The 18,166-nt window shown below is 39.8% G+C and overlaps 1 protein-coding gene across 1 annotated transcript in view; it reads left to right on the top strand.

Annotated features, from left to right (window-relative positions):
- ANO6 (anoctamin 6) overlaps window positions 1-18,166 on the top strand; it is a 224,646-nt gene that overhangs the window by 142,530 nt on the left and 63,950 nt on the right. Inside the window, 4 exon segments of the mRNA XM_005655713.3 lie at window positions 9,093-9,158; window positions 10,098-10,385; window positions 10,578-10,691; window positions 12,756-12,871. Of these exon segments, the coding sequence (XP_005655770.2) occupies window positions 9,093-9,158; window positions 10,098-10,385; window positions 10,578-10,691; window positions 12,756-12,871 (584 nt within the window).

The following is an 18,166-nucleotide window of genomic DNA, read 5'->3' on the forward strand; positions in this document are numbered from 1 at the left end:
TTAAATTAGAATCAGCAGTTTCAAATTACAGCTACAAAATGTGTTGCTGGTATAAGCATATTTGGTTTTATTTTTGAGCACTCAGCACAAGAGCAGTGAATCCAAATCTTGCTTCTTATTTCCAAAATGGGAAGTGTCCTTGGGCCTCATTCTTAAAAACAGACAAAGAAGACAGTGAAATCATGAAAAGTAAAATCTGATTATTCCATTGCATCTCAGAAATGTGTAAAGAAGAGAAAACCCTTTTCCTGATTGTTCCTTCTGAATTAATTTTGAATGAAGAAGCTGTCGTTTGCACTGGTCTCAATAGTCACCTGTGTCTCACCTTTTTTGAAAGAATGAAGGGATAGGAAAAATAAACTATACTGAATTCTCAAACAGAACAGGCTTGAAAGGAATAAATACTCATAAAAGAACAGCTGCTTATGTGCACAGAAAAGATGTGTCCAAAAAAAAACATAGTATTTTTAAAACTTGTCTGATGATAAGAGTTGACTGCTTTGCTTGTTAAAACTCGATTATTCCGGGAGTTCTTGCTCTGGCACAGTGGCACAGTGGGTTAAGGATCCAGTTTTGTCTCTGCAGTAGCTTGGGTCCAATCCTTAGCCCAGTACAGTGGGTTAAGGATCCAGTGTTGCCACGACTGATGTAGGCTGCAGTTGTGGCTCATATTTGATCTGTGGCCCAGGAACTTCCATGTGCCATGGGTGCGCAAAACAAAAACAAAAAACAAACTAGATTATTCTGGCCCCATCCTATAAGTACCAAGTCTGAATCGCCAGAAAAGGAGCCCTGGCATCTGCATTTTTAAGTAATTGCTCCAAGTTGTTCATTTAAGCAGGTAGGTTAGTTTGGAAGACCCTGCCTGAAGTGTTTACAGTAGTTGTCGTAGCAGTGGATAGATAATAGGTGATTTTCCCTTCTTGGAATGTATCTGTTTTCTAAGGTACCATTTGTTTGTTTATTTTTGTAATTACACCAAAAATGTTAATTTAAAAAGAAAGTTGAAAATAAACTTCAGCTAAATATTCACTTCCTTTCTATGTTTAACAAGAGAATGTTTGTTTTCTGTCTCCTCATGAACATAACATTACCCACCTGAGTAAATCCCTTATCAGATCGGTCCACTAATATTCAATATTTTATCACCAACATGTGAATTTAAATTAAGTCCCAATTAAGTAATTTATTCCCACTTACCAAACCTACTTGAGCACACGATATATAACTAATAAGAAGCACTTTGAGTAATTAGTAATTTTTTTTTGCACAAGTTAGGTACCTTCGGTTTCTCATCCATCTTCATAGGCATAAAAAAGATGAGCAAGTCAAAAAATACAATGCTGGCACCATCTGTATTTTGCCTAACAAAGCCAGAGGAATATTTGAAATTAATCTATTCATACATTTCATTAATCTCAACTGATTTATGCTGGTTTATTATCATCACAGTATATTCAGTAATTTTACTTCTTAGACATTGCAGCCCCTGCTTTTTATGCATAAAAGCTGGGTGACATAAGAAAATGGTAGAAATTGGTGTTTAAAATCAGTATTATTACTGTTTAATTTACAAGCAAGTCCTTCCCAACAATGACTTTATTAAGGCAAATGAGATATGTAATCTCAGGTGCTTAGGGGACAGAAAGCTTCTTTAATTATGCTGATCTGTCCTTTGTGATTTTGATTGCTTTATTCTTTATTTCTCTGACAGCTTTATTAACCTCACAAAAAAGATATGAATAACATTCCAGTTTCTGGGGCAGGATAAGTGCTCTCGTCCTCTTTTACTTTGAGCCCCCAGTATCTTTCTCCACCGATTGTAATAGAATCACGTGCATTTTTTGGTGTTGGACATAGGGCCCCAATGATTATGGTCAGTTTGAGTTTACTAGAAGCAGGTTAAAAGAAAGATGAAGAAGAACATTGATCCAAGTTGCAGTGCCAATGATTTTGCTCCCCTAGAGACAGAGGAATTTACAGCACAGTCTAGTGTATAACTGGGCGTTTTCAGAGCCAGAGATTGTGGTCTTGTCATTTTATGCTGCCATTTACATATCATAGACTATATACATAATTTAGATTCTTATATGTAAGAGTTCCAAGGCATATAGTTAGTTTTTTGTAAAAAATTGTGGCCTTGGATTATTCATTTATTCAACAAATATTTATTGAGCAATGGCTATGTTAGGCAATATGCAGTATTAATTTTCTTTCATTTTTAACACGGAAGACAGCTCTAGTCTAAATTTTTTTAAATGTCAAGAACACTGTTACTTATCCAAGTATAAATAAATTCTATGGAGAAATAAAGCTGATGATTTCATATTAAATAAATTTAAGCAATCTTTTCATAAGTTAGCAGTCTTTTCCTGATATGTGCCTGTTTGACAAACATAGCACATATGCTAATTTACTTTAGCTACCTGACAAACCAAGAAAATGAATTTGATCAGTTTTTAAAATATTCCACTAGTTCTTTGTGACTTGCATGCCAAAGGGAAATAACAAGAACTATCTTATTAAAGTAACACTAAGGTAATATATTAACACATTTAAGCAAATAAAAATGTCCTTTGATCCAACTATTTAAGTATTTATAGTTAGTGATAAAATAGAGGGCAGTATAAACCAACTCCAGGTCTACCAATGATCAAGGGAAATCAGGTAAATATCTCAGAAGTTCTTTGTAAAGAACTAAATAAGACTAGAATAAGTTAGTACAACTTTTTTGGAATGCAGTGTGGCAGTACTTATTAAAGGACTTAAAATTGCATATACTCTAAAGCAATTCTGCTTCTAGGACTTTATCCTGAGGAGGATGCACAAAGATTGTTCTACAAGGATTTTCATAATTGTGAAAAATTAGAAACAATATAAACATCCAACAATTAGTCTGCTTCTGCTTTGTATATACCTTCATTTGTATTATTTTTAGATTCCAAATATAAATGATATCATATAGTGTTTGTCTTTCTCTAACTTATTCTACTAAACATAATATTCTCTAGGTCCGTCAAAGTTACCGCAAATGGCAATATTGTATTCTTTTGTGGCTGAGTAATATTCCTCTGTGTGTGTGTGTGTGTGTGTGTGTGTGTGTGTGTGTGTGTGCATGCATACTCATGTATTTACCACATTTTCTTAAGCTTATCGTCCGTTGATGGGCACTTGGGTTACTTCTGTGTCATAGCTATTGTAAATAGTGCTGCTATGAACATTGGGGTGTGCACATCTTTTCAAATTAGAACTTTTGTTTTCTTCCAGATATATACCTAGGAGTGGAATTGCTGGATAATATCATAGTCCTATTTTTAGTTTTTTGAGGAAATGCCATACTTGTTTCCATAGAGGCTGCACCAATTTACATTCCCACCAACAGTGTATAAAGGTTTCCTTTTCTCCACATCCTTGCCAGCATTCGTTATTTGTAGACTTTTTGATGATAGCCATTTTGTCAGGTGTGAGGTGATAGCTCATTGTGGTTTTAATTTGCATTTTTCTAATAATTAGTAATGTTGAGCATCTTTTCATGTGCCTGTTGGCTCTCTGTATATCTTTGGGAAAATGTCTGTTCAGGTCTTCTCATTTTTGATTGAGTTGTTTGTTTTTTTGATATTGAGTTATATGAACTGCTTATATATTTTGAATTTTAGCCTCTTGTTGGTCACATCATTTGCAAATATTTTCTCCCATTCCAGGGGTTGTCTTTTTGTTTAATTGGTGGTTACCTTGGCTGTGCAGAAGTTTTTAAGTTTGATTAGATCCTATTTGTTTATTTTTGCTATTTCTTTTGCCTTAGGAGGTTGATCTAAGAAAATATTGCTATGATTTATGACAGAGTGTTTCACCTATGTTCTCTTTTAGGAGTTTTATGGTGTCATTCCTATATTTAAACTTTTAAACCACTTTGAGTTTATTTTTTGTGTATGATGTGAAGGGAGTGTTCTAATTGCATCGTTCTACATGTAGCTGTCCAGCTTACCACTTGTTGAACAAACTGTCTTTTCTCTATTGTATATTCTTGCCTTCTTTGTCATAAGTGCATGGATTTATATCTGGGCTCTCGATTCTGTCCCATTGCTCTATAGCTTTTTTGGAGCACTAATACCATGCTATTTTGATTACTGTAGCTTTGTAGTACAGTATGAAGTTTAGAAGTGTTATACCTCCAGCTTTGTTCTTGTTTTCTCAGGATTGCTTTGGCAATTTCTGTGTTTTGTGTGATTCTGTATACATTTAGGATTATTTGTTCTAGTTCTGCGAAAAGTATCATGGGTATTTTGTTGGCGATTGAACTAAATTTGTAGATTATTTTGGGTAGTATGACCATTTTAACAATATTCATTCTTTCTTCAGAGAATGAAAAGGATATACATCCATCAGATATCAAAGAAGGTAGTCTGAGGAACAGGACAACCTAGTGGTATACAGAGTCAAGAAGAGGAAAGGTTAGGGAGTTCTGGTTGTGGCTCAGCGGGTTTAGAACCCAACTAGTATCCATGAGGATACAGGTTCAGTCCCTAGCCTCACTCAGTGGGTTAAGGATCCAGCATTGCTAAAAGCTGCAGCATAAGTTGCAGATGCTGCTTGGATCTGGTGTTGCCATGGTTGTGGTGTAGGACAGCAGCTGCAGCTCTGATTCAACCCCTAACCCCAGGAACTTCTGTATGCCATAGGGACAGCCCTAAAATGAAAAAAAGCAAAAGGGGGGGCGGGTGGTGGACTAAATGACTGAAATTTAAGATTCATTTCCTGGAGTTTCTATAAAAACGGTGTCATTGGCCTCCCACTGGAGGAATTAAGATGTCACTGGGTACGCATTGTGGAAGCCAGGTGGCTTAGGGCTGCCTATTCTTGTTCAGAAATTTGGCATTAAAAAAAAAAAAAAAAAGAGGTGAGCCTCTGAGTCACTAAGGCTTACAGGGTAGAGAAGATTTTTTTTTTTAAGAAATAAAAGCAGTTGAGCATATTTGAAGGTAAAGAAAGATAATGATGGCTAACATGTGCACAGGGTTTATTAGGTTTCAAGCATCATGCTGAAGACTTTATACCCATGATTGAGTTTAATCCTTAAGAAAAATCCTCAAGATGAAGCTATTTCTTGTCTCATCTTTGAGATGAAGCCACTGATGCTTGCAGAGTTTAAGTTATTTGCCCAACGTCAGAGTGCTGGCAAATGGCAGAACTGGGGTTTGAATTTTGACTCAGAATCTAACCATTATGCCTCAAAATAAAAAGGAAACCAAGACTATAAGAGCCGAAGGGGGCAGTTGGTAAACTAAAATCTGAGAGGATGGAATTCCCATCGTGGCTCAGTGGTTAACGAATCCGACTAGGAACCATGAGGTTGTGGGTTCGATCCCTGGCCTCGTTCAGTGGGTTAAGGATCCAGCGTTGCTGTAAGCTGTGGTGTAGGTCGCAGAAGTGGCTCGGATCCCGTGTTGCTGTGGCTATGGTGTAGGCTGGCGGCTACAGCTCCGATTAGACCCCTAGCCTGGGAACCTCCATATGCCGCAGGTGTGGCCCCAGAAAAGGCAAAAAGACTAAGTAAATAAATAAGTAAATAAATAAAATCTGAGAGGAGAGAGTCCCACAAAAGTGATGAGGGTTAGGAGAAATTGACAAATCAATTGAGAAATCCCACAGTAGAGGAACAGCGTCTAAATGCACTATGTGGCTTGTGGCAGTCATGGCTGAGGCAGCTGGCACAACCAAGATAGGAGTGGTTTGCATTTGGTAGGTGTGATGACAGTACTACCCACTTGGGGGGCTGGTTCTTTCCAGGGTCTCTAAACTGGCACCATTTTGTCATCTCATAATGCAGATACCAAGGGGTCTGGAAATCTCTTCCTGCTCTGGATACCCCGGAGCTATCTGGTGCTGACACACTCCAGAATTATACCGTATTTCTCCTTCTCTGTCATGTCCTGTAATTGCCCATAAGTAAAAGTTCGTGGAACATGTTGAGGGGTTCAGGGTAGAGGAGCCCAGCTGTTGCACCGTGGTCATTTGTATTCCTTCATCAATTCCCACATAACAAGCAGCTATCAACCCACCATCCACTCAATTTATTCATTCTTTCACTGGACATTTATTGCATGTATCTTCCTTTTCAAGCCAGTTCTAAGTGCTGAGGATCTCAAGATTAAAAGACAGGCAGCTCTAGGGGCAGGAATGGTAACGGAAGAGCAGCCTGGGCAGAGGTGGGATTTAATATTCTGAAAGATGGGAAACATTTAAGGTGTTTGTTGGCTGAGCAAGAACAACAGAGATTAAAGACCGAAGAGAAGAGGAGGAGGTCTTGCCAAAGCAAGCTCAGGAAAAAGAGGGGAAGGGGTGTCATCTCCTGACACCAGGAAGAGAGTCAGCATCCAACTACTGAGAAGTTGAAAGAAAGGCACGTGCAGCACTTAGCATGAGGGGCTGCATTTGGCTGAGGAAGGAGGCGAGGGCACTTGCAGAGTCTGCTGGGCTGGGAGTGACGTCTGGAATGCAAGAATCACCTTCAGAGTTTGGAACCAATCCCCAGTGGAGGAGAGGAGCCAGGAGAGAGACAGTTGTGCGCCCTGGTGGGCCTGTGATGGGAACCATGGAACTCCAATGAGGCCGGTTAACGTAGTCATGTGGTTGCTTTTTACCATCTCTTACTTGTCCACATACCCGTTAAGCCACAGGAGAAGCCTCTCTTTTGACTGATTCTCCTAGTCTTCCAAATAGAAGGACATTTTGCTTATAAGAGCTAAAATCCGTGGGTCTGAGCCTTCACAGCTTATTCATTTGGGGAGTGTAGTATTCGCTGGTTTTCTCTCAGTGACTACTGTCTGTTCAACCTGTAACAAGCAATTAAATGCGTTATATGTGTAAAGTTCTTAGTGTCTGGCATGGTGCAAGTACAATATAACCATTTATTAAATATATTCTAATAAAGCAATATTCTGTTTCTCATACTTCTACAACTATCTGAGGGATTCCACTGGGACTCACATTGAGTCGAATGCCAAGTGTCTTTTTTTTCACCGTTTGACCTTTGGCTTTTCTCATGCAGCATCTACTTGACATTCATTGGGTGCCTTCCAAGTTCTAGGCACTGTCTGTAGACAGCACCTCAGCACCCCCTCTGCCTATCACAGTTGGCAAATCATGAATGGTGTTCCCTGGGCAGAGTAGCTTGATCACTTGACCCACTGGATTTCCTAGGCTTTGACCCTGTAACTCCTTTCTATCTTGTTAACTGCTCAAGTTCAAAAATAATTTTATTTATTTATTTTTATGGCTTGCACCCATGGCGTATGGAAATTACCCAACCAGCCAGGGATCGAATCCGCACCTCTGCAGAGACCTGAAACTGCTGCAGTTGGATTCTTAACACACTTCATCATGGTGGAAACTCTAATTTTTTGGGGGGTGGCGTGCTTTTCTAAGGCTGCACCTATGGCATATGAAGATTCCCAGGCTAGGGGTTCAATCGGAGCTGTAGCCACCGGCCTAAACCACAGCCACAGCAACGCGGGATCAGAGCTGCATCTGCCACCTACACCACAGCTCAAGGCAACGCCGGATCCTCAACCCACTGAGCGAGACCAGGGATCGAACACGCAACCTCATGGTTCCTAGTTGGATTCGTTTCTGCTGTGCCATGACAGAACTCTGGAAACTAATTTTAATGCAGCTTTTTCAGTTGTCTTCAGTGGGAGAATTGATCCAGTTCAACCTCCTGTGATTATTAGAGATGATGTTCTAGTGAGATTTTCTTCCTTCTACAGGTGATGAAAATGAGGCAGGGAGTTTAGGTTTCCTGCCAGGGGTCAAAGAGCTAATAAGAAATGGCATCAGTTTTTAACCCAGGCCGTCTGGTTTCAGACCCTGTGTGCTTAACCCCTGTGTCCACTCATTTTCTCCTTTTCTTTTTTTCTTTCGAAGACACAGTGCAAATAGCTTTTTTTAATTTGATTGATTGTTGATTGATTTTTGCTTTTTCAGGGCCGCATGTGGATGTTCCCAGACTAGGAGGTGGAATTGGAGCTACAGCTATCAGCCTACACCACAGCTCACGGCAACACCAGATCCCCGACCCACTGAGCAAGGCCAGGGATCAAACCCGCACCCTCATGGATACTAGTTGTATTTGCTTCTGCTGTGCCACAACCGGAAGTCCTCCTTTTCTTCTTTTCTTAAAACAGCATAACTTCCTCATCAAAAGCATTCTTTTAAAAGGTCAAACAAGTCTCTACCTTTACATGCTTCCCTTACCAGTTAGGATACACCTTGGCGAAAGCCAGCTGGAATTTAATATCAATAAATATAGTATCTTTTTTTTTTCCCTAGCTACCCTGTGTAGGGATCTCAGCTTATGTGGGATCTCAGTTCCCAAACCAAGGATTGAACCCTGGCCACGGCAGCAAAAGTGCCTAATCCTGGCCACTAAGCCACCAGGGAACTCCTGTAATATCTTTTTCAATGGTCATATAACATGGACAGACATGTTATCGATTAATTAGTTTCCTGTTTTTGAAGATTGAGTCATTTTTTATAGCTTCACAAACATTTCAATCTTGCAGAGAGAAAAATTTCTTTGCGTTTAACCAAAATTGTCTGTGTCATTTTATTGAATTTGGTCAAGGCATCCAGAGGTAAAAAATACACATCTATTTGAATGTCTGCTAGAGAAACAAAATTTTAAAAATCTGGAATGTCAGATCAGGATCAGGACTATAATTCTGATAAATGTCATCAGTGAATGAGACTCAGAAAAAATGCCTCTTTTACGTAAAACTTCTTATAAGAAAGAGAAAAAAAAATCCTTGGAATTGTATCAAAGCCAGAGACTTTTATGCACATCAAATGACTGAAACCCATGGGGTCAACCAAAGCCTTCCAGGGTGCCAAGGGAACCCAGTTATTCTTCACGGCATTGCAGCTGAGAAATCCAACACCACAAATAAACAGCAGCAACAGAGCAAATGTATCTCTTTATCAGGTTCAAATTGGTTTGCTGTTTATTTTTTCATTAAAAAAAAAAAAAAAAAAAAAAACCACTGTTTTGTTCCCTTGGTAGAAGGTCTAACATATTTTCCAATTTCTTTTGACAGAGAAAAAGGCAAGCCTATGAATCTAACCTCATGTGTGATGGCCTGCAGCTTGAAGCAACCAGATCGGTAAATGTCAGTCCCTTTCCAACCATGGGCTGACCATTGCTCCTGGGAACCTGCAGGTCACTTGGAATGCTGGAATGGCACTTGAAACCTGTAACTCCAGCCATGCCTCAGTTGTAGGCTGGGAGAGAAATCAGTTGAAATCTGCATTCTAGAATATATGTTTGTTTCTGATCAAAGCCAGCAGATCTTTTTTAATAGCCAAGGAGTATAATAATAAATATATGTATAAATGTTTTTATTCCAGAACCTTTTTAAAGATGTTTTTATGATACAAACTATAGTTTTCCAAAAAATTAGAAAATATAGGAATAGCGGAATTGAAAATCACCTATACCTTTTTAATCCGTAAATAATCTTGTAGTCCTTCTAAATTTTTTTGTTCAAATATATACATTTTTCTCTTCCAAAAGGGAAATTATTATTTCATTTTTTAACTGGCTTTTCCCCCCTTTATTATATAGTAAATGGATTTCTATATCATTAAATATATGATTCTTTTAAATCCTTTTTATGGCCATGTAATATGATATTGAACAGATATATAGTAAATTGAACAGTCCTAGGTTAAGAAATTTTTAAAATCATCATTGTAATAACACTGCAATGAATATTCTAGTGTTTTTATTTTTAGTTACTAATTTGAACTAAAAATTAACATGTTTTCTTCATCTAAAATATTGGTAACTTTATGAAAGAAAAGTAAGGACTTTATTTTCTCAGTAATTCGAACTAAGAAATTATCCTCAAAGCAAAAACTCATGGTAGTTTGCAAAATATAATCTATTTTGATTATATCTTCACTTTTACCAGTTAATGTGTGTGTGTGTGTGTTTGCACATGTGTATTTTAACTACCAGCAACCTAAGGAAAATCTGTTTTAAAATTGTAAAAAATAGTTGGTTTGGTTTTCTGGCTTGTGTTTTTATTCTTCCAATATAGCTTTTGGATGACAAGCTGGTATTTGTAAAAGTACATGCTCCATGGGAGGTGCTGTGTACATATGCTGAGATAATGCACATCAAATTGCCTCTGAAACCCAATGATCTGAAGACCCGGTCCTCAGCCTTCGACAATTTCAACTGGTTTACCAAAGTCCTCCAAGTAGATGAAAGTATCATCAAGCCAGAGCAAGAGTTTTTCACTGCCCCATTTGAGAAGAACCGTATGAATGACTTTTATATTCAAGATAGAGATACGTTCTTCAATCCAGCCACCAGAAGCCGCATTGTAAGTCCAATCCCAATTTAGCTGCTGTCTTGGGGTGATTTAGAACCTGCTATTGAATAATTAGTGCCTTGGTTTGGTTGGTTTGGTTTGGTGTTTAAAACTGCCACAAAAAGAAAAAGAAATATGCCTACAGATTCCTCTTAGGCCAGTTACACTGTATAAACCACACATTCTATTTTGGAATCTTTTTAGGTTTACTTCATCCTTTCTCGGGTCAATTATCAAGTAGTCAACAATGTAAAAAAGTTTGGGATCAACAGACTCGTAAGCTCTGGGATCTACAAGGCAGCTTTCCCTCTCCATGATGTAAGTCACGTGGCAAACATGAAATAAAATGCTGATGTGTACTCCAGGGTTAACAGGGAAGGGCTGAGCTTCCTGACCTTGTTTCTGCTTAGGGAAATGAAGACAATGTATCACAAGATGACAATCTCTTTTTAGGGCAGGAATATGTTGTGTGCTGTTCACTGCTGAATCTAAGCACAGGGAAGGCCCTCAATTTAAAAGAGTGAATGAATGAGTGAATGAATGAATGAACAAACAGTAGCTCTCTATAGTTAATGTGGAGGGGTGTAGATGAGCAGTTAAGAGCATTGACTCAGTCTTGAAACACCTGCTGTGCCACTTTCTAGCTGGATGACCTTGTGAAAGTCATTTAGCCTCTCCTTTGTCAATGTGCTCGTCAATAAAATGGGGCTTACAATAGCACCTACCTCATAGAGTTGTTATGAGGATCAGTTAATCCATGTCAATGTTAGAACAGTCCCTGTCATATAGTAAGTACTATATATCCATCAGCTATTTTCATAACTAGCGACATGTTATTATCAACCAGAGAAGTATTAGCTCTTTGTAAGAAAAATACATGTTAGACTGTTTCATTTATCATTTTTTTCTAATACAGCCTTCCTCCGGTCCCCAAAATACCATTTTCAAACTGTGCACTGAAATATCACAGGGATTTTAAAAATGCATCTGTCAGGATTCTTGTCATGATGGCCATACAGCAGACTGTGGACATTTTTTAAGGACTATATTCTGAGATGACGGCCACCCCTCAAATTCAAGAGCACCTTTCTTGCTTATAACATCTCTCATGAAATGAAATTTTTAAAATGTGACTATTTCAGATCCTTAATGATTCCATAAATTCAAGAATATTACATCTAAGCTCTTTAAATAAATTCTGTCATTGAAATAAATCAAATACTGTATTATATTACACTGTTACTTTGTTGTATTCACTATCAATTTATCTGAATCTCTAAGACCAAAGAAAGCAAAGACCGAGATCGATCATTGCTTCTGTGTCATACATGTATTTGCAGATGAAGACAATATTGAAATGTACTGTGTAGGATCATAAAACTGGAACACCAGACAGCTACTTGATACACAGACAGAGAGAACAGGGAGCCTGGTACAGAGAAGCAGGTGCTGAGCTTCCTAGCTAAGAGACCCAATGTAGCAGTGCACCCTGACAGTCCATGTGTTTTATATTTGTCCCCCAGCAAAATTAGCAAGGAGAGCATGACAGGAACTTTGGGGACACTTGCTATAGCCGTCATGATTATTAATATGGGACACCAAGTTCTGTAGTATTCGGCTGGCACCTGCCAATGCCCAGTTCTTTTCCACTAGATCCTCTTGTAATTGCTCTGGGCCCTTGTCCAGGCTAAGGAATGATCTCATGTAGTATTTGGAAAGGAAGTAAGTGGAGATCAGAACCCATGTTAAGGCACGGCGGGTGAGACTCTGGTTCTAGTACAGGAGGAGGGCGCATGAGTCAGGTGGGAAGAAGAGTGATTGAATTTAAGCAGAGACAGGGAGTTTGGTTTCCTGAATAAGCTAAATGTATAACATCATGCCAGGCTTTTTTGGTTGTTTACATTCTATGTGTAGTCACAGAATAACTGCTAACCTGTGGGACAAAAAAAAGCCTGATTTTTAGATTTGATTCTGCCACTAACCAGCCAAGGCCCTGGTTCCCCTGGGTGTCCAAGGAGGGGCCTGGACTGTCAGATGTTCCTCTACTGTGGCAGTTTGGGCACTTGGAGCAGCCCAGTTCTTTGGTTGTTTAGGACTGGCCCAATTATAGGACATGCAGCATCCACAGGCCTCTCACCACTTGCCTGCGGTGGTCCCACAGGATTGTAACAACCAAGCATTCCTTTCCACCCACATTCGCAAATGGCCCTCACGGGGTTAGTATTACTCCCGGTTGAGAATCGCTAAAAATGCCATGGTGCTTCCATCCCTTGCAGCAGATGAGGGCCCCGTATTTACAAATGATTGTGAAGCTTTAGCACCACATCAGTCAGCAGAACACATGGTGTTGGTGAGGTTCACTTGTTCTCTTTTGCTTTCCAGTGCAACTTTAGCCGTCAATCCGAGGATCTCAGCTGCCCCAATGAGCGGTACCTTCTGTACAGAGAGTGGGCTCATCCTCGAAGCATATACAAAAAGCAGCCCTTGGATCTTATCAGGTGAGTTATTGTAGAGAACACTCCAACAGGAAGGGCTCAGGGTTGCCCTTAAGGCATTTAAGTGTGACAGTCCTCCAAGACTGTTACCAGCCAGGGAGGCTCACCTGGAGCTCTGAGCTCCGTTAGGTGGGCATGACTGATGGAGTCATTGCCCATGTGGCTCATTCTCCAGCCCCTTCTTCTCCCGGCGGTCCTACAATATCACACAGCTCCAATCCCATGGTTGGTGTTTCAGCCTGGCCAGTCCCCATCCAGAGCCATCTCAATTGCATAAACCATCTGGGGGTCTACCGTGACTTACAGACACTCCTATCTTGAGAAATTCCAAGGCTTTCGAGGTTACCTCCCAGGAACAAGGATCAAAGACCCCCACATATTCTTCATTAAGTAGGAATTAAGGTTGTATTTAGCTTAAATTGTATGAAAGGAGATACACATTTTCACTGCATTCCTGTATCTGCTGTTAGATACTGTTTCCCTGTACCATATGAATAGAATGTCTGGCCAGCACTTGTCTTCCTGAAGCATCAACATTGGCTACTCTCCAGAAGCTTATATTGTTTGGGCAAGGCTGCTGGACAGAGAGACCAGGAACAACTAAATAGGAGTTCCTGCTGTGGCGCAGTGGGTTAAGAATCTGACTTCAGCAGCTCTGGTCGCTGTGGAAGCTCGGGTTCGATTCCTAACCTGGGAACTTCCATATGCCGTGGGTGTGGCCATAAAAGAAAAAGAACAACTAAACAAACAAAAATAAGTAAATGAAATTTCCTATGGCAATGAAGAAAGTAACAGTGATGAGATGGGGAGGGGATGGGGGAAGTGAGTCACGGAAGTTGTCTCTTACACCTGCACACACCCAGGCTCTGCTTGGCCCCAGGTGCCTAAAACAGGTTATATAAGGCACTAAGAATAACCCTGCTTGAAACATTTGCCATACGTTTCATTTTAGGGCTTTAGTCTTGAGGCTGGAGACTGGTGTCACACACCAGTATTGTCTGTTTGCTGATCCTGCTCTGCCCCAACTTCTACCCAACTTCAATCCATTTTACAAATAGAATAAACTGCTCCGAGAATAAATCCCTCAGTTGTTGCTCTCACTATATCACTTCCTCACTGAAGAAATTACAATGTCAGAGAAAGAGAAATATATGAGATCACTAATATGTGGAACCTAATGAAAATGATACAAAAGAACCTATTCATGAAACAGAAACAGATTCAAAGATTTCAAAACGAAACTTACGGTTACCGAGGGGGAGACATTGCTGGGAGGGATAAAGTGGGAGGTTGGGATTGACATATACACAACTACATATGGAATAGATGAGTAACAGGACCTACTCTATAGCACAGAGAAATCTGCTTAATACTCCGTAGTACCTGTATGGGAAAAGAATCTGAAAAGGAAAGGATATATGTGTATGTATAACTGAATCACTTTGCTGTACACTTGAAACTAACACAACATTGTAAGTCAACTATACTCCAGTAAAACTTTAAAAAAAGAAGAAACACATTGTCTTTGAGTAGGTGGCATGGGAGCTGAGATCTGGATAGTGAAAAGGACCCAGTACTTTGAGGATTTGGAAGAAGTCATTCCAGGAATAGAGGCAGCTGGTACAGTGGCTCCCAGACACAAGGACACTTGGCAAATTTGAGGCAATACTGAAAACCAGTGTTAATGAGATGGTGAAAGAGGAGACACAAGGTTAGCAGGATATCAGGAGGACAGGAAGGAATGTAGCTGTCAGTGCCGTGAGAAGCAGTTGTAATCTTTTAAGCATTCCAGTAATTTTATCTGGCTCACATTTTGCAAAGATAGTGTGGACAGTGGTTTTAAGGGGGCACAGAAAGGGAGACCCAGTAGGAGGCTGTTAGAGCAAGCCCCCTGAGAGTTCACGGGAAGAAATGTGGGATGTGTTTGGGGAGTAGAGATGACAGGATATGGCTATGGATTGGATGCTGAGGTTCCTGTTCTTTCTCCGTGCCTCCCACCTACTTGGGAAAACCTCTTGACCTTATAAGTGAGAGTTTAAAACACTGAAGAATTTCCATTTTGTTTTATTTTGCATTTCAAACATGTAAAAGTAGAGAGAACAGTACAGCAAATCTGTCTGTGTCTGGCATCCAGCTCCAAACATTATAAACTCATAGTCACTGTTGATTCAACTTTACCCCACTGGGTCATTTGGAAGAAAATTCCAAATAGCATAGCATTTCCTTAGTAAAATGAACATGATAAGATCTCTTTTTAACACAACCAAGATACTCCTTTTGTCTAAAGTCATGAAACGATCAGAATTCATGTTTTCCTGATTGTCAGGGGAAAAAATATAATAGTTTTTTGGTTGAAATCAGGATCCAAACAAGATCCAGATGTTGCAGCTAATATATCTCACAAATGGCTTCTAATCTATAATTTTCCTATTTCTTTCTTGTTCTCCTTCCAATTGTCGAGGGCTTACTATATTTTCCATTTGGCTGATTTCATTCTGCCCTGTGGTGTTAGACTTGTTTCTCTGTCTTCTGTATTTGCTTTAGCTAAGTAACTTGATCCTCACCTAAAAGCTTGATCAGACTGAGGTTTGACTTTGTGCATGAATACTTGTGTGAGTTTTGCACGTCTATCGAGAGGTACATAATGTCCAGTTCAGCTCTCTTTTGTGATGATAGCAGCCATTAATGATTGTTGCCTAAACTCATCATTTTGTAAGGGATTTTATTTCATTTGGTCATACTCTAATTTCCTCCTCCATTAATAGCTGGATTAGAATCATGAAGAGGCATTTTCTCTCATGAACTCTGGCTATCCTGTAGGATAAAATTTTTTTTTTTTTTTTTTTTTTTTTTTTTTTTGTCTTTTGTTGTTGTTGTTGCTATTTCTTGGGCCGCTCCCGCGGCATATGGAGTTCCCAGGCTAGGGGTTGAATCGGAGCTGTAGCCACCGGCCTACGCCAGAGGCACAGCAACGCGGGATCCGAGCCACGTCTGCAACCTACACCACAGCTCACGGCAAAAGCCGGATCGTTAACCCACTGAGAGAGGCAGGGACCGAACCCGCAACCTCATGGTTACTAGTCGGATTCGTTAACCACTGCGCCACGACGGGAACTCCATATCCTGTAGGATAAAATTTTAAAAGAAGATGTTCATACATACAGTAAATATTTGAAATTGATATTTATATCAGGTTTCCCTTTATTTTTGTTTTATGTTAAACCTATGGTATTTGACAACATGGTGATGAGTTTGATGGCTTTTTAATCAGATTATTTATTTAGTCATTCATTTTTCTGTAAAGAAAAGAGTTTCCTCACTGTCTTAAGTCTCTCTTGCTAAGGAAATTACATTTAACTATTCCCTGTTCCTGATCCACATTTTCCCTTTGTTGCTTCCCATCAGTAAACCTTTGAGAGCATTCAGGCTATCACACTTTCATCTCTGGTCCCCAGGGATAAGCAGAGGGAAAATGAACTCTTCCAAAAAGTAAAGCCTCAAATCAGAAAGAGTAACCTGGAGGAAACAGGGGGAAAAAATAAAAAGTTTCTCCCAACACTCTCTTAGAGTGATAAAAGAAGTTATGGTATCCACAATACAAAGACAGGATTCTGTTGAAGAAGGATGATTCTGGGAATAAAATGTAGCTCTTAGAAATTAAACATATGATAGAACAGAGAAAACCCAACAGCAGTGTTAAAAAAAAAAAAGTGGAAGAAATTTTATGGAAAATAGAGCAAAAATACAAAAAGGTAGGGGAAAAAGGGGGAAAAAAGAAAAGCTTTTAAATCAGTCCAGGACATGCAATGAACAAATAATAGGAGTGCTAAAAAATAAGGACAGAGAAAATGTAAGGAGGAAATAAGAGAAATACTTCAGGACAAGTCTCTGAAGACCTGTACTGAAGCAGTGTGCACCGGGTGGATGGAGAATGAACACAGAGCCAGCAAGTCACTGCAACATGACCTCTCAGATTCTAGAGACAGAAGATCCTACGAGCCTCCAGAAAGAAAACCAGGCTTTGTATGAAGGAGCTAGACTCAGAATAGCATTGAACGTCTCAACAGAAACTCTTCAGGGTACTCAGAAAGAGAGCCATAACTTCATCTTTCTAAGGAAGGTGGCTTTTGGGGTTTTGGTTTTTAAGGTTTTGTTTTGTTTTGTTTTAGTCTTTTTAAGGCCACACCTGCAGTATATGGGAGTTCCCAGGCCAGAGTCGGATCAGAGCTGCAGCTGCCAGCTTACACCAGAGCCACAGCAATGCTAGATCCAAGGTGCATCTGTGACCTACACTACAGCTTATGGCAATGCTAGATCCTTAACCCACTGAGCAAGGCCAGGGCTTGAACCCATGTCCTCATGGATGCTAATCAGGTTCGTTACTGTTGACCCACAATGGGAACTCCAGGAAAGAGGTTTTCTAAATTTACTCTTCCATATATGGCCAAAGTGTTAATTAAGTGCAAGGAATTTTCACAATTTAAACATGCAAAGTAATGGAGGAGGTACTCCACCAAGAAAAAGACATGGATTCAGTAAATGGGGACTCCCAACCCAAGAGAGGGAGAGGGAGAGCCCAGATGCCAGCTCTAAGGCACGGCTCCCAAGTCGTTAACCCAGGTGGCAGGGATCTGAAGAGATTCACTTAAGGAGATGAAATTGATAGACTGCCTCATGTTTTAGAAAGTAGCAAGAAAGTTACACCTTAGGAGAATGTCTCGAGTTGAATTGTTGACAGCTACACAGAAAACTTTAGCAATGAACCACCAAGACGATTAATAACTACAAGGAAAACAAAATATTGGCACAGAAAAGAAAAGACAAAAACATGAGAGGTGACTTGATGCAGCTGTGAGCAGTCTATGGAATCTTAGTAATGTAAAGCAAGGATATTGCTCTATCCAAAATTTGAACATATCTATATTAAGAGGGGAGAGGAACGGAGGTTGGGTGTGTAGGTGAGATAGGGGTTGAAAGAGAGCTTAATCCTCATCTTCCACAGTAGAGTGTCAGTAGATGATACATAAAACTGAAAAGTCAATAAACTGCACTATAAGTATACTATTTAGAGAGACAGAGGTACATATTCTAAGAATCAGCTCTAAAAATTGAAAGTGGTTGCTTTGGCCAGGAAATGGGGGAGGTTGTTGGGCACTGCTCCATTTTTCGTTTGTTTGTTTTTTGGCCTACACCCATGGCATATAAAAGCTCCTGAGCCAGGGATGGAACCCGCACCATGATAGTGACCCCAAGCCACAGCAGTGACAACACCTGATCTTAACCACCAAGCCACCAGAG

This window comes from Sus scrofa, chromosome 5 (genome assembly GCF_000003025.6).
Source record: "Sus scrofa isolate TJ Tabasco breed Duroc chromosome 5, Sscrofa11.1, whole genome shotgun sequence".
Taxonomy (NCBI): Eukaryota; Metazoa; Chordata; class Mammalia; order Artiodactyla; family Suidae; genus Sus; species Sus scrofa.